At 39.6% G+C, this 16,077-nt stretch overlaps 1 protein-coding gene across 1 annotated transcript in view; it reads left to right on the top strand.

Annotated features, from left to right (window-relative positions):
• Positions 1-15,658, top strand: part of CHSY1 (chondroitin sulfate synthase 1) — a 107,619-nt gene extending 91,961 nt beyond the window's left edge. Inside the window, exon 3 of the mRNA XM_026709353.2 lies at positions 12,671-15,658. Within this exon, the coding sequence (XP_026565138.1) occupies positions 12,671-14,263 (1,593 nt within the window). The 3' untranslated portion in view covers positions 14,264-15,658. The remainder of the gene's footprint in view (positions 1-12,670) is intronic.
• Positions 15,659-16,077: the final 419 nt, after the last annotated feature.

Genomic DNA, 16,077 nt, shown 5'->3' with positions numbered 1-16,077 from the left:
TTCTTAAGACCTTGGTGTTGAACAACCCATTCAATTTCCTAATGATTGTTTAAGTTTTTAAATGCAATCTTTGAGGGGGGGAAGTGTGATCTTGGATAGGTGGAAAACATATCAGGCGTGAAGGAATATCAATCAGACATGCGAAGCACATGAGTAAAGAATGGTACATTCCATCTTGATCCCCCCCTCTTTTCTTGCTTGAATGGAGGTGTCCAAAAATGGTATATGTGTATATGAGAAAGAGAGTTGATAACCGAAACAAACAGCATCGTTTTTCGGTGGTGTGGGGGGAGGCTTATAGTATTATTTTATTTAACCTTCAATTGAACAAAGCGGAGCGTCATAGGTCAAGGGTCTTCAAACTTGGCAAGTTTAAGCCTTGTGGACTTCAACTCCCAGAATTGGAGTGCCTACCGTCCCTGTCCTATTGTTTCTTTTATTTTTCTTATATGTATCCATGTATTCATAACTATGTTTTTATTTATACCTATTATCTTGTAAGCAATTGACAAACCAAATAAAATAAATAAAAAATAAATCAAAATTCCTGAGCTAACATGTCTGGAGGAGGAATTCTGGGAGTTGAAGTACACTTCAAGCTGCCAAGTTTGAAGACCCCTGACGTTGGGCAACAATTTTTACATCAAATGGGCTAACTTTAAAGACAGTGTCCAAAATCCAGGACTCATTTCTCCCATTGGATTGAAATTTGGCAATCTCGTGACCGTTTCAACACCACCGTGCTGCTGCACTGCCATACTGCTATGTCATCATGTGATCATCATTTCCAGGGCTCCCTGCTAGCTTTCCACAAAGAAAATCAGTGGGGAAGCCAGCAGGAATTCGGAAGTTCCTCCTGTTGCCACTGGGCTTTTTTTGTCCTGTTATTCTATTTAAGTGAGGAAATATCTCTGAATTGATGAGCCCAGAGGTCATAGGTTGTCTAGTGAAGTTCTAAAGAATCTGGGATGATTGTTCTTTCAGGGTTTTTTTTTTAAGTCCCTTCGATTTCTCTTCAGATGTGTGTTTAATTCTTCTTGTGTACTTTAGAGATTTACAAATCATGAGTCTCTAAGAGGAGCATGCTGTTGCAATCACATCCTGCCTGTAGTTTTCAATAGGCATCTGTTTGGCTAGAAGGCAGACAGAATATTGACTAGAACAATGATTAAAACAAGCTTTTGGACTGACTGAGCACAGTTCTTCTGTTTTTAATCTCTGATTTATTTGGAATAATAAAATAAAAGGAGCTCCTAATTCTGACAGTTTTAAATGTACCAGATTACTATTTTAGAATATGGCTGAATAGGATATCTGTCTGTCTATCTGTCTGTCCATTCATCCATTAAATATCATTATCGTATATCATCTACCATCTAATCATCTATTTATTATCTATATGTATTATATCTATCTTTCTATCTATCATATCATTATCTGTCTTTGTCCCTCTGTATCTATCATTTATTTAGCTATCCAGCTGTCTGTCTTCCCATATATCACCTATCCATCTATCAAATATAATTATCATGTATCATTTAATGATCTACTTATTCATTGTATCTATTTATCCATCCATTCATCTATCATCTAGCAAATGTATTTGTCAAGGTGACTTTAGTGGCTGGAAAATTGCTTTATGCATAGCTCCTTTGCCCATTCCTTGAGTTCTATTAATAACATAAACGCCTATGCCCATTTTAAAGTCAAAAAGAAAAAATACATTTCACTCCATTTTAATCATTTACTGTGTGTCACCATCCAGCTGGTATGTAGAATCTCAGACTATAACTCTGGATTTTTTATTTTAAAGCATCTGAATGTAGTGAGATTAACACATTTGTGCAATTGGGTTCTCTTTTCTTTTACATGCAGGAATACTTCTAGTATGTTAGGATTTTAGGACGATAGAACATCTCACTGAATATAGCAAATGCAGCATTTACTCCCCCCTTTTTTCTTAGTTTTCCTGACTTGTGAAAACTGTTCTATTGACAGGGGGCTTTGTTTAGTATGAGCATACCGACACAAAGTAGCATTAAATTCAAACTTCAACTCCCATCAGCCTCAGCAGGAGTTATAGCCCAAAACATCTGGATGGCACCTGTTTGTTTATTCGTCTTGGAGGTTTTCAGACTTGATCTATCAAGCAACTAATGCGTTTGCCAGGATCTTTTCTAAAAAAAAATCAGGCCCCCAAATCTTCCAAACTGCACATGTGCAAGGCCAGATGATAACCAGAAGGCAGCTTTTCAAAGATCACCCAGTGGGCATCTCCCGGATGATCTCGTTCAGCAGTTGACAGCTGCCGTTCGTTAAAACAGGACTTCTTTCCAAGGGGACTGAAACCATAATCCTGTAAGTCTTCATGTGGAGTCCTATCCATCAATGACTTCTTAGAATTCAGTTGTGTAATCAACAAGAGTGTCATCTTCTCTTAATTTCCTGATAGAACCTCTGGCCAATTCTGTAGGCAACATTTACCAGGACTTCATTTTGGACTCGTGCTCGTTCACTCGCCTTTCTGCAGATCATGCTTTCCATTTCAAAATCCAGCTTGTGCTTGGATAAAAAAGGGATTCTAATTATGTCATCTCCCACTATTGAAAGCAGTGGGAAACTTTACCTAGTGGGTGCGCCAGTACTGGAGGTTTTAGGAAGAGACTGGACAGCCATTTTTCTGGAGTGGTCTGGGGTCTCCTGCCTGACCAGAAGATTGGACTAGAAGTCCCAAAGGTGCTTTTTCAAGAGGCAAGTGGACTTTCTTGTTTTTCTTTGAAGACTTCTCATCCAAGAAGCTTCTTCAGTTCTGACTTGGTGCTCTCAACAAGTGTAAAATAAAAGAATGCAAATGACCAACTATCTGCAAAGAGTATAAATCCTTCCATTCCCCACCATCCAATCAGAGCCGAAGAAGCTTCTTGGATGGGAAACGAAACGTCTGGTTGCCTCTTGAAAAAGCACCTTTGAGACAGCCATGATTTGGGTGAATGAGAATCTTTATACACATTGGACTAGAAGACATCCAAGGTCCCTTCCAACTCCGTTATTCTTTATAACTATCTTTATTTTTCAGCATATCAAAATCTCCATCCTCTCTTCAACCCAGCTAGTTTTGTGGATTACTCATTGGGTCACATTTCAATTTACTGTAACCAAGACTAAATAAATTGAGTGCAGAAGATTTTATGGAATATATTAAAATACAACTGTTTCCTGCTTTGGGATATTCTGAATTCCAAAACCAAGACAAGGAAGATAATGGAAGGCAAGCAGGAGACAACACTGTGACGTTTTGCTTGAGCATTTTTAGGCATAGATATTCGAAGCTTAATTATGGGTTTTATGAAGTTCAGAAATTGCTTTTGTTCCCTCTATCCATCCCCATAAAATTTCCAACCTTCCTGAAAAGCATAGGTTTATTTATTAAAGAAGGCAGGCATTGTACTGTTTTCTCTAACATAATTATAGCACTTGAGATGCACTCCAGGATGCATATATGTAGCAATTTCATTAGCATTCATACTTTGTGGTTAAATGTACATTTTGGATAGTGACCAATGCCATCCAAAGGCTTCATAGAGTGGTATTTATGAATATCTTCCCCACATATGTCTTGGGCTACCTCCCAACTGATCTCTTCCAGGCAAAACGAAGTAGTGACAACTGTGTGTAATCTGATTCTTCCTCCTATCTTCTGTTTATAGTTTGTGGCTATAGGTATATCATTATTTTCATTTAGCTATAAATCTTCTAAGACAATGTGTGATCGAGGGGGACACACAATGTCATCACAGGAATTCTGTGAAGGCTTGAAGAAATATTATGATTTAAATCTTGAGTTTGGGGGTCTGTGGTCAGGATTCATGGCCACTAAAGAGTCCATGGTGAAGAAAAGGTTGGGAACCATCACTCAGGAGAACAAGGACCAGTCCAGGAGTCTGAGGAGGACGAGAGTCCTGTGTCTGATGCAGAGATGGGACCAGGACCATCTGGGAGTGGGGCGCTGACTCTGAAGCCTCCAGAGTCTGGCAGCAGCGAGGCAGAGGAACCAGGGGAGCCTGTTCCCAGTGCACATGTGCGTAGAGCTGCTAGAAGGCAAGACCAGCTGAAACAAAAGGGACGACTCAGGAGTAAGGCTGGAAGGTGATTGCCCCTCCCAGAAAGTATAAAGGTCAGGCAAAGATAATGAAAGCTTTGCAGGAAGCAAAGTCGTTCACTCTGTTCGGATTAAACCTTGAAGCTCTGGGTAGACTTTGTACTTCGGTTGGTTTTTTACAGTTAATTGGGACTTTTGTTGTTGGCAGCAATTCAAAGGAGAGAAAGGTGGATGCTTATCTTGAGGGACTGTTTGCGACTCATTACAGCCTGGGAATGAACATAATTCCCTGCGCTGAAATAAAACAAGTTGTTTTACCTAAGCGTGTGCTTAATTATGGTCTCGGAAGCCTTGGTCAGAACAATAAGTGTGAAAAACAGTCCTAAGTCACTTTTTTCAATTCCATTGTAACTTCAGTAACTTAAAGGAATGGTTTTAAGTCAAGGGCTTCTTGTAGTTAAAAATGAAGGCAGAGCAAAACCAGCAAGTACAGCAACAGGTACGATAATTTAATTGAATTGTTAAAATATATGTTACCCAGGCTATCGGAGCAGTATGCAATATAATGATCAGAACTGTCATAAAATATGTCATAAAGAAATGAAAAGACACTAACATTGGATAACTGCATGATAGTATAAAATACAATTCAAGATAAAACAGATTTGCAGTTTTTAAGAGTCTATTGTCAAAAGGATATAGAATTTGAGTGTCAGCTCGGTGGATTGAATTTAAAACATAATGAAACCAAGATTTATTCACTGGTTAAGAAAATTCCATAATCCTTTCAAGTACAGGTTCAGTGCTGTTCTTTGATAGCGGGAGTGTATAATGTATTCTTCTCTTAGAAAGTACATTATCATAGAGGGCAATAATTGGTCATTTTAAGAAAAAACGGCAAGCGTTTAAACAAGATTAGCCACCTTGTTGGTTTATTTACTTATTATTTACAAGTAAATGTAATATTTATTATAAGGAAGAGGTCAGTTACCAGATCCATTAGCTTCTATTTCATGTTTATATTAGCAAAGAGAATAAAATATAAACCACATTCATTTTTAACAAAACATGTTTAACCTTTAAGCTTTTCTTCAATTTTACAAAGTTTTATCTCTCTTGGGATAATGTAAAAAGTATCCAGGATGCTTGGCTGAAATGAGCTTTCCCTTGCCAATCTTTTCTCCCCAAAAACTTTTAAAAAAACTTATGATATTCCATTACTGTTCTTTGATTCCATTACTGAAAATTATCTATTCATGTAGGAGTCAGGCAGTCTAGAGGCTGAAGTCCATTCATAAGTTAGACTTCTATACATTTCCCAAGCTATTCCAAATGGAACATAGTCTATTACTTTAATAGTCTACCAGAATAAGAATAAAGCTTGTGCAATCCATAGAATCGAGACAACTCCTTGAAGAGACACACACACACACTCACACACACACACACCAACTTTGGGCTATGAAACTGGGTATGTCTAGTCTAATGAAAAGAAGGACATGATAGCAGTCTTCCAATATCTCAGGGGCTGCCACGAAGAAGAGGGAGCCAAGCTATTCTCCAAGGCACCTGAGGGCAAGACAAGAATCAAAGGGTGGAAACTAATCAAGGAGAGAAGCAATCTGGAAATAAGGAGGAATTTCCTGACAGTGAGAACAATAATCAGTAGAACAACTTGCCTCCAGAGGCTGTGAATGCTCCAACAATGGAAGTTTTTAAAAAGATATTGGATAACCATTTGTCTGAAGTGGTGTAGGGTTTCCTGCCTAGGCAGGGGGTAGACTGGAAGACCTCCAAGGTCCCTTCCAACTCTGTTATTCTATTCTATTTTGGAACCAATTAGTAAATGGGAATACAGCAGTAGTACCTCGGTACTCAATGTTAATTGGTTCTAGGAGGAACAAGAATACCCAAAATGCTGAGTACCAAACAATTTTTTTTCCCATAAGGAATAATGTAGTGAGTCAAATGGCACCCAACACCAATAAATTCTAGTTTATACGTCCAAGTACTAAACAAATGATGAGTACCAGGAAAACTTTTTAATGTAAAAATGCATTGAGTCCCAAATTACAGGTAGCCCTTGACTTACAACAGTTCATTTAATGTCAGTTCAAAGTTACTAGGGCACTAAAAAAATGTCTTACGACTTTAAACCATTGCAGCATCCCACAGTCACATGATCAAAATTCAGATGCTCAGCTAAAAGAACAAGGAGTGGAATTGGAATGGTGGGCCTACTTACAAATTCAAATTAGATATGGGAAATACATGAAAGAATGGGGAATTAGTAGACAAGCCACAACACTAAATGCAATTTTATTGGGGAGAGACGATAAATTGGTAAAGAAAATTTATAAATTTCTATTGGACTATAAGATGGAGGAGGAACGGGTAAAGGAAACAACGGTGGTATGGGCTAAAAATTTTGGACATAATATAGAATTGGATAATTGGCAAACATTATGGGAGCGAAATAAAAAGATAACATTGGCCACATCGTATAAGGAAAACGTACATGTTTTATAGGTGGCACCTCCCTCCAGCAAGACTGGCTAAAATGTGTAAAAATCTGTCAACAACTAGTTGGAAATGTGCCCAAGAACAAGGAACATATTACCATTTATGGTGGTCCTGTAAGAAAACTCAGGATTTTTGATATAAGATCCAGATGTGGTTAGAGGAGATGACTGGACAGAAAATAGATTATAAAGCGGGATTATTTTTACTTGGCATTATGACAGTAAGATACAACAAAGAGGAGATTTACCTAATACTACACGTTATCACTGCAGTAAGAATAACTTTTGCCCAAAAATGGAAACATAGAGAAATTCCCAACGAAAGTGAGATATTGAGATGTGCTGAAATGGATAGATTGACTCTGGAATTAAAAAGTAAGGAAGGGACAGAATACTACAGAATATGGAGCAAATTTTATCAATGATAGGAAAAGAAAGCAAGAACTCAGAATAAAAAGTAGGATCTGTAGAATGGGTAATTATGGATAAAAATGAATTGTACAAATGTACAAATGTATATATAATGTATATAAAATATGTATTAGGTATTATAACACTTATGACAAAAAGGAACATGTCTAATGTTTTAATAATTTAATCAGATGCTCAGCAACTGACTGGTATTTATGACAGTTGCAGTTTCTTGAGGTCATGGGGTCTCCTTTTGTCATGCCCTTGGTAGAGTCAGACTCTTGAAGGAGAGGAGGAACAGCCAACAGGGAGTGGAAGTGTGGCTCTGGAGGTTGTGGAGGAGGCTGGGGAAGGGCAGAGGCCGGCTGGGCATCAAAGGAAGAACCAGGCCCATCCCCTCTTCATCCTGGGACATGCAGGGAGGAACAGAGAAGGAAACAACTTGGCTTACGAAAGAGGAAGTGGCCATGAGCCACCTCATTGGCTCATGGTCACAGCTGGGGAGAATAGTATATAAGAAAGACGGTTAAAATACAGCGTTGCCAGAAGCAAAGCGTGTGTTATTTTAGGCTGAAATTATCTTGGTTGGGGTCCTTCCAACAGACTGTGCCTTGTTATCTCCTTGAAGTTGGTAATTACTTATCCTGGTCTGTTGTGGAAATTCCTTCATTGTAGTTTGTTTGGTTTTTTTTATTTCACCTCTTATCTGCTCATTAAGTTCGGACTGTATTGCTTTCTTTTGAAGACTATTTTTGAGTACGTTTTATCCAACTGAGAATTATTGAACAGTGGGGCCAAGTTGGAGGCATTAAAGGACATTTACTTACATTTTAGATTTTGTTATGTTTGTGTTACACTCCGGGTCATCACACCTTTTGAGAACTTCTGACCAGCAAAATCAATAGGGAAAGCAGATTCGCTTTAACAGCTGTGTTACTAACTTAACAACCACAGTGATTCACTTAACAATGGTGGCAAGAGAGATTGTAAAATGGGCCAAAATTCACTTAGCAAATGTCTTACTCGGCAACCAAAAATTTGGGAAAAGTGGAGGTTGTAAAGTGAGTTTCAAAGCAGTTGAGTACCGAGGCACTATAGTTGCAAAGGAAAAAGGTACATGATAAGGTATTTTGTCTTCACCTATCCTCTTTCTTTTTTTAACGAACAAACCATGAGCTTCTTTTACCTGTCTGCATCTGATTTTGTGCTCCATCTCAGCTGTGATATGAGTTATTGGATTGGTTCAAGTTGATAACTGATTGGCATTTGGAGTTTTAGCAGCTTGTTTAAAGTAAAATCTGCCCTTCATAAAGTAAAATCTGCCCTTAATATAATGTTATTTAGCAGAATAACAGATATTAACCCTCCAGGAAAATGGTTTTAAATGGTGTTTTCTGGGAGAGAGAATTCTTCTACAATACTTCTCTCTTCTGGCAATAAAGACAGAGCTATTTTTTTTTAACAGAGAAAACTATTAATGTCAACTCTTTACATGCCATGTTCCACTTAAGGATGTGCCACGGCTGTAGCCTATTTCTGCAATGGTAGCTTCCAGTCCAATTCCGATTATATTTAGCGCATCAGTGTTTCCTTTTGGTAGAATAGGCCAACTGAGGTGTTTGAATTTTTTAAGCTTAAATATTGATGGCTGCTGTCTGAATTTGAGCCCTTTATTTTTCGCTCCATCCATCAATCATTCATGGCTTTAAGATACCTGTGTTTCCCCTTGCTGTTTCCTGATACCAGCTGTTACCCGAGATGTCATTCAATAGAACCCAAGAGTCCAGGAATTCAAGCTTGCTTTGGTATGTGAAACCTTCTCAAGCCATTTCTCTTCCTCTCCATCCCACTCAAATTAAAATCAGGACTACAGAATAACAAGAAAACAAAGCTGGAAGGGACCTTGGAGGTCTTCTAGACCCTCCTATACCATTCCTCTGTGGCACAGTGGTTAAGAGTGCAGTACTGCAAGCTACTTCTGCTGCCTGCCAGCCGCCTACAATTTGGCAGTTCAAATCCCACCAGGCTCAAGGTTGACTCAGCCTTCCATCCTTCCGAAGTGGGTAAAATGAGGACCCAAATTGTTGGGGGCAAGAGGCTGACTCTGTAAACCACGTAGAGAGGGCTAGAAAGCACTGTGAAGCTGTATCTAAGTCTAAGTGCTATTGCTAATGCTGTAGTTGATTGGATGATGCATTAGGAGCCCTGGTGGCGCAGTGGTTAGAATATGGTATTGTAGGCTGATTCTGCCCACAGTCTGGAGTTTGATCCTGACTGATTCAAGGTTGACTCAGCCTTCCGTCCTTCCGAGGTGGGTAAAATGAGGACCCAGATTGTTGGGGGCAAGAGGCTGACTCTGTAAACCGCTTAGAGAGGGCTGTAAAACACTATAAAGCAGTATATAAGTCTAAGTGCTATTGCTATTCCAGACAAATGGCTGTCCATCTCTTCTTAAAAACCTGCAGTGGTGGAGCACCCACAATATCGAGACAAGCTGTTCCATTGATTAATTGTTCTCTCTGTCAGGAAATTTTACAATAACAGAGTTGGAAGGGACTTTGGAGGTCTTCTAGTCTAACCTCTGCTCAAGCAGGAGACCCCATACCATTCCAGACAGTCCAGTCTCTTCTTGGGGACCACTGCCCTATACCATTATAGACAAATGGCTGCCCAGTCTCTTCTTAAAAGCCTCCAGTGATGGGGCAACCACAACTTCTGAAGGCATGCCTTTCCACTGGTTAATTTTTCTCACTGTTAGGAAATTTCTTCTTAGTTCCAGGTTCCTTCTCTCCTTGTGTAGTTTCCATCCATTGTCCCTTGCCTTGCCCTCTGGTGCTTTGGAAAATAGGTTGACCACTTCTCCTTCATTCTAGGATAGATCGGTCTTTGTTAAGCTTCCATCCATTCCTTCTTGTCTTGCCTCCCATCTTCCCTTGTAGAGCAGTTTTCTCCAACCTGGTCCCATCCATGTATTAAAAATAAATGCACACCAAGCTAGGCTTCACTTTTAGGTGAGCTCATGGACACATTCATATGGCTTTCTCCGCAATAAAAGATCAATGGCTCACCATGACCTTTTTCCAGGACGTTCTTTCATCTTCACAGCCTGGCCTACAGCCCTGAGATTTCCTTCTCCTGTCCTGTCCAAGTCGTAAGCAAGAACCAGCTTAGCTTTTTTGAAATCATGCAAGATTGGATACACAATATAACAGAAATGACAGAATGTCAACCAAAAAAATACTTCTTTGGTCTTTTTAGTTGTCAGCAGAAAGAGGGGGGGGGGAAATCAGTGCATTCCTTAAATGCTTCAGATAATCGCTTTGGCAACCGAAGCTTCTGGCATGCAAAATGATTACTGGAGAGTATGATTGATGACTCTTGGCTATGGATGTGTCTCTTTGGAGAATATACATCGGGGGCGGCGGGGAGAAGACCAAGGTCAAGGGTGAAATGAAAGATGTGTCAGAGTCGGCTGCAACCGGGAAACGCCGACATGTCAACTCCTAATAAATCAATCTTTTTTACTCTGAGAGATGCAGCTAGAGACTTATGAATTGAATGGGGGTGCACGTTGGAGTCCTGACACAGAAAAGGAAATAAAGTACAGGGACTTTTTAGCCTACTAAAAGGTTAGATATGTAAAATGAAATCACTAAATTACAAAATTGTTGTTGTTGTTAGTTGCAAAGTCATGTCCAACTAATCACAACCCTATGGAGAACGTTCTTCCAGGCCTTCCTGTCCCCTGCCATCTTCTGGAGTCCATTTAAACTCACATTGACTGCTTCAGTGACTCCATCCAGCCACCTCCTTCTCTGCCTTCCCCTTCTTCTATTGCCCTCAATCTTTCCCAGCGTTAGGCTCTTCTCCAGTGAGTCCTTCCTTCTCATTAGGTGGCCAAAAGTCTTTGAGTTTCATCTTCAGGATCTGGCCTTCTAAAGAGCAGTCAGGGTTGATCTCCTCTAAGACTGACTGGTTTGATCGCCTTGCAATCCAAGGGAATAAAATTACTTTGGGAATACAATATTCAAGCCCAAAACTAACTCTCTAAAATGGCCAAATATATGAAATATTTCAAAATTCTGATTATTATTATTAGGAGGCAGTATGGTCAAAATGCAAAGAACAATGGCGTTCTCTTGCAAAAATAGAAAAACATAAAATGAAAATTGAAATAGCGTAGCCAGGTTGCATCATTTGTTTCCACTTAGAGAATTATGACAATTATTATTCAATCTAGGTACTTCCTGATTTTCCCCCTCTCCTCCCCGTTTTTTGTCTGTATCTTCAAGTCAGTATTGACATCTGCTTGTATTCTGTTCTGTTTTCAGAGAATTATCCTATTTACTTTAATGAGGAGTTTTTGAGAGCACTAATCGGTTCCATTTCATTACGTACCTAAAGCATTATCTTAATTTTTATGACCGCCTTTGAATCAAAGTTGATTCCTGGCAACTGCCTAGACAAGTTTTTGAGGTTTTCTTGGCAAGAGTTCAGAAATGATTTGTCATTGCCTCCTTCCTAGGGTTGGCAGAGATTGACTGGCGCAAGGTCATCCAGCTGGCTTGGAACCTAAGGTTGGATTAGAACCAGTGGTGGGATTCAAATAATTTAACAACCAATTCTCTGCCCTGATGATTTCTTCCAGCAGCCAGTTCACCAAACTGCTCAGAAAATTAACAACCAGTTCTCCCGAACTGGTGTGAACTGGCTAAATCCCACCACTGATTAGAACTCACAATACCTCAGGTTTTAGCCTGGTACCTTAACTACTACGGCAGACTGGCTCTCTTACTTTTTAGCTCTTTTAATTTTACATAATTTTAATGTGCTGAAATAATTTATTATTCCTTAGTCTGCCGCTCTTACTTCTATTTCTCATTTGGATCAGTTCCTTATTTTGATGTGTTGGCTTTGTTGGTATTTGAATTATTGTTCAGTTTTTATTGTTCAGTTTTAATAGGCTGTAAGACTCCTTGGGGAAATTTGGTTTTGAAGGGAAGCTTGTGCGTTTTAAGAAAGAAAAATGAATAATTGACCAAAAAAGAATCAATATTTTAGGAAGTTCCCTACATAGTTTTATGTACTGTACCAAAGGGGGAAGAAATGGATTACAGTGATGAGAAGGTAGTAGTTGTTTGTCTTCAAACACATTTGAATTTTCTGTCTCCATCTTCTTGAAATCTCTAAATGCAGTAAAGATTTGCTTTGTTCTGCCCTCCCTCCCTCCCTCCCTCCCTCTTTCTTTCTTTCTTTCTTTCTTTCTTTCTTTCTTTCTTTCTTTCTTTCTTTCTTTCTTTCTTTCTTTCTTTCTTTCTTTCTTTCTTTCTTTCTTTCTTTCTGCTATCAGAAACCATTTCACATCAAAACAAACCTTTTATGTGCTTTAATGGAAAATATTGTTCTTATTGCTAGAACAGGCCAGTTTGATTTCCAGTCTTATGCTATATGTTCAGTTTTGTTTATTTTTCTTCTCGCCCTCCCAGTCTAAAACTTTTAACTCTCTTAATTCCTTAAGGAAGCTACTGGTTTAACAAAACGTGGGTCTGAGAGAGCTGTTTATCCTTGTCTAAGCCACATGCAAGGCCGATGGACTCTGTAATGATGCTCTTCCCCTCCCTTCTCTTCTTTCCTATAGATGCAGCAGCTCTTTTACGAAAACTATGAGCAGAACAAAAAAGGCTACATCAGAGATCTCCACAACAGCAAGATCCACCGTGCCATCACTTTGCATCCGAACAAAAGTCCACCTTATCAGTACCGGCTTCACAGCTACATGTTGAGTCGTAAAATAGCAGAGCTGCGATACTGGACCATTCAGTTGCACCGAGAGATTGTCCTCATGAGCAAATACAGCAATACTGAAGTCCATCGAGAGGACCTTCAGCTGGGAATCGCACCTTCCTTCATGCGCTTCCAACCACAACAGCGTGAGGAGGTTTTGGAGTGGGAGTTCCTGACGGGGAAGTACCTGTACTCCATGTTAGACGGGCAGCCACCTCGCCGAGGCATGGACTCCTCCCAGCGTCAGGCCCTGGACGATGTCGTGATGCAAGTCATGGAGATGATAAATGCAAACGCCAAGACGAGGGGACGGATCATCGACTTTAAGGAGATACAATATGGCTATCGAAGAGTGAGTCCCATGTACGGGGCTGAGTACGTCCTTGACTTGCTCCTTTTGTACAAAAAGCACAAGGGTAAGAAAATGACTGTCCCTGTTCGGCGACACGCCTACCTGCAACAGACCTTCAGCAAAGTCCAGTTTATGGAACAGGATGAAATGGATGCCAAAGACCTGGCCAGTAAAATCAACCAGGATTCAGGATCCTTGTCTTTTCTCTCCAATTCTCTTAAGATGTTCGTCCCATTCCAGCTGAGCAAGTCCAGGTCCGAGAAGATAGAACCCAAAGACCAAAAGATCAACATCTTAATTCCTCTTTCTGGACGCTTTGATATGTTTGTGCACTTCATGGCCAACTTTGAAAAGACTTGCCTTATTCCTAACCAGAACGTCAAGTTGGTTGTCTTACTGTTCAACTCCAACTCAAATCCCGATAAGGTGCGTCAGGTGGAACTGATGAGAGAATATCGTATGAAGTACCCCAAGGCTGACATGCAGATCTTACCCGTTTCTGGAGATTTTTCCCGAGCTCTGGCCCTTGAAGTAGGATCTTCTCAGTTTAACAATAGGTCTCTGCTCTTCTTTTGTGATGTTGACTTGGTTTTTACTGCAGAGTTCCTCCAACGGTGTAGAGCCAATACGATCATACGGCAGCAGATCTATTTTCCGATCATCTTTAGCCAGTACGATCCAAAGATTGTCTACAGTGGGAAAGTTCCAAGCGAGAATCACTATGCTTTTACACAGAAAACTGGTTTCTGGAGGAACTACGGTTTTGGAATAGCCTGCATTTACAAGGAGGATTTAATTCGGGCAGGGGGGTTTGATGTTTCTATTCAGGGCTGGGGTCTTGAGGATGTGGATTTGTTCAACAAGGTGATTCAAGCTGGTCTTAAGACGTTCAGGAGCCAAGAAGTTGGCGTAGTCCATGTACATCATCCGGTCTTTTGTGACCCTAATCTTGATCCAAAACAATATAAAATGTGCTTGGGTTCCAAAGCATCAACGTACGGTTCTACGCAGCAACTAGCTGAACTGTGGCTTCAAAAACACGAACCAAATTTTGGGAAGAACACAATTGCTAACGGTTCCTTAAGGACAGCTTAATATCCCGGGAAAGGGGAGATTTAGAAAACAAAAACAAAGACACTGTATTGCATTTTTAAAAATTTACCCTAATTTATTTTTTCCTTTGGGGAAAATGTTTTGATAGTTGATTTTTTTAAGATGACCACACAAGGGTATATTTTAGAAATTCATTGTTTTCTTACGAGGACCTTTCCAGCTTTTTTCTTGAACAAAACTGTGATCAAACTTTGTGTTTCGGGAAAATAAAGTAATAATTACTTGGGACTAAATATTAGGACTGGTTCTGACAACTTGAAATAAGTATCTTTTTTGTTGACTGATGAATGGACCAAATACATTAATAAAGGAGAAGGAAGCTCAGAATTTCTACACATGGTACTTTTCACTGCTCAAATTTAGTTGCTTGGGCAGTTCTGGTGGCAATTAAATGCAAGTTGGTACAAATGGTTCACTTATTTCCCCCACCCCCATCTGCAGGAGTGTGTGTGTGTGTGTGTGTGTGTGTGTGTGTGTGTGTGCGAGAGTATATCTAAAGCCCCCCCTTGACTAATTTGCCTTTCAGAATATTTCATTTGGTTGCCTCTTTCAGCCTTAAAATGTCTTTTTGCTCAAAACGTTGTCAAGCAACCAAAACAGATGTGGAAAATGAGCACAACCTTGTTTATGTACACTGTTGTCTAAAAAAGAAGAAGGAGGGAGAAATGTACATTTTTTTTCTTGCCTGGGTCTAGAGCTGACTTTTTTTTTAAAAAAAAAATCCATATCAGGTTCTCTGTTCTAAGTAAGATTTTTGTATAAAACCATCCTGATGAGAAAAGAGCAAAGCTTTAGTTAATAGAGAAGAAGAACAATTTTGTGTCAGAAGAATCAACAATTGTAAATCCAAAACACTCCGAATTAAATGTGTTGGGAAAACTGTTTATTTTCCCCATCGGTTAACAGTACTTTTGTTGGGAACAATTTCCTACATTTTCCTTTTGCTTATTTTTTTTTTTTTTGGCTTTTTGTATTGTGTAGGGCTTTAATTTATTTAACAACCTTTGTTTTTAGGTCTTTGTCTTTTTATTTTGAATAATTACTAGTCATTCATATTTATGTATGTTAGAAATGTATTGCCTTTTCTGACTGTTTAAGGTCGCTTACACCTTCCTTACTCTGCAGTAAACCATTCCTCCAAAGATTCTTCTAACGCCTCCTCTTTTATTTGCTAAATTGTCTGTGACTTTTTAAAGAGTAATCAGAAAAACCTGGATATGGTTTTTGATGCTCCAAAAATGTATTCCATTTTTTCCAGGAGTGGGACCGAAACTGTGAGAGAAATTTAAAAAAAAAAAACTGTATCTAAGCACAGAGCAAAACGTTTAAAACTTGGGCATGTTGCTGCAAAATAAAATAAAATGCATTTGAATAAAACTAAGGCTACTGCATTGTTGCAATTCCATTACAACTTCTCTTTAAGTCAGGGGAGGGCTGCTGGTGGTTCGCAGGGGTCCAGGAGAGCCCTAGCTAAGATTCTGTGCAGTTTGGACAACCCCCAAATCCCACTCCTGGATGGCCCCGCCCAACCCTCCCCTCCCAGGAGAACCCACACAGCCCGTTTGGGATGCAGGTAAGTGTATGTCTACATCCCTACCCTATTCGGACCCTCACTAACTGATCCCCACCTAGTGCCATCTTCACCATGTTTTAACCTAAGGCTTAATTACCACCTATATGTGCCCCAACCCCCTTTGACAATATGCACCACATCAATACATGAAAAGAGCCATTTCCAGCAGCCTCATAGTTGTTGCAGAATCCATCCTCAGCTCTGCTGAGTCATTCCAAAGCCA

The sequence above is a fragment of the Pseudonaja textilis genome, chromosome 13 (assembly GCF_049901715.1).
Source record: "Pseudonaja textilis isolate UNSWEBS1 chromosome 13, rPseTex1.2, whole genome shotgun sequence".
NCBI classification, from domain to species: Eukaryota; Metazoa; Chordata; class Lepidosauria; order Squamata; family Elapidae; genus Pseudonaja; species Pseudonaja textilis.
The sequence above is the reverse complement of the archived record's forward strand: the minus strand, read 5'-3'. Positions and strand labels throughout refer to the sequence as shown.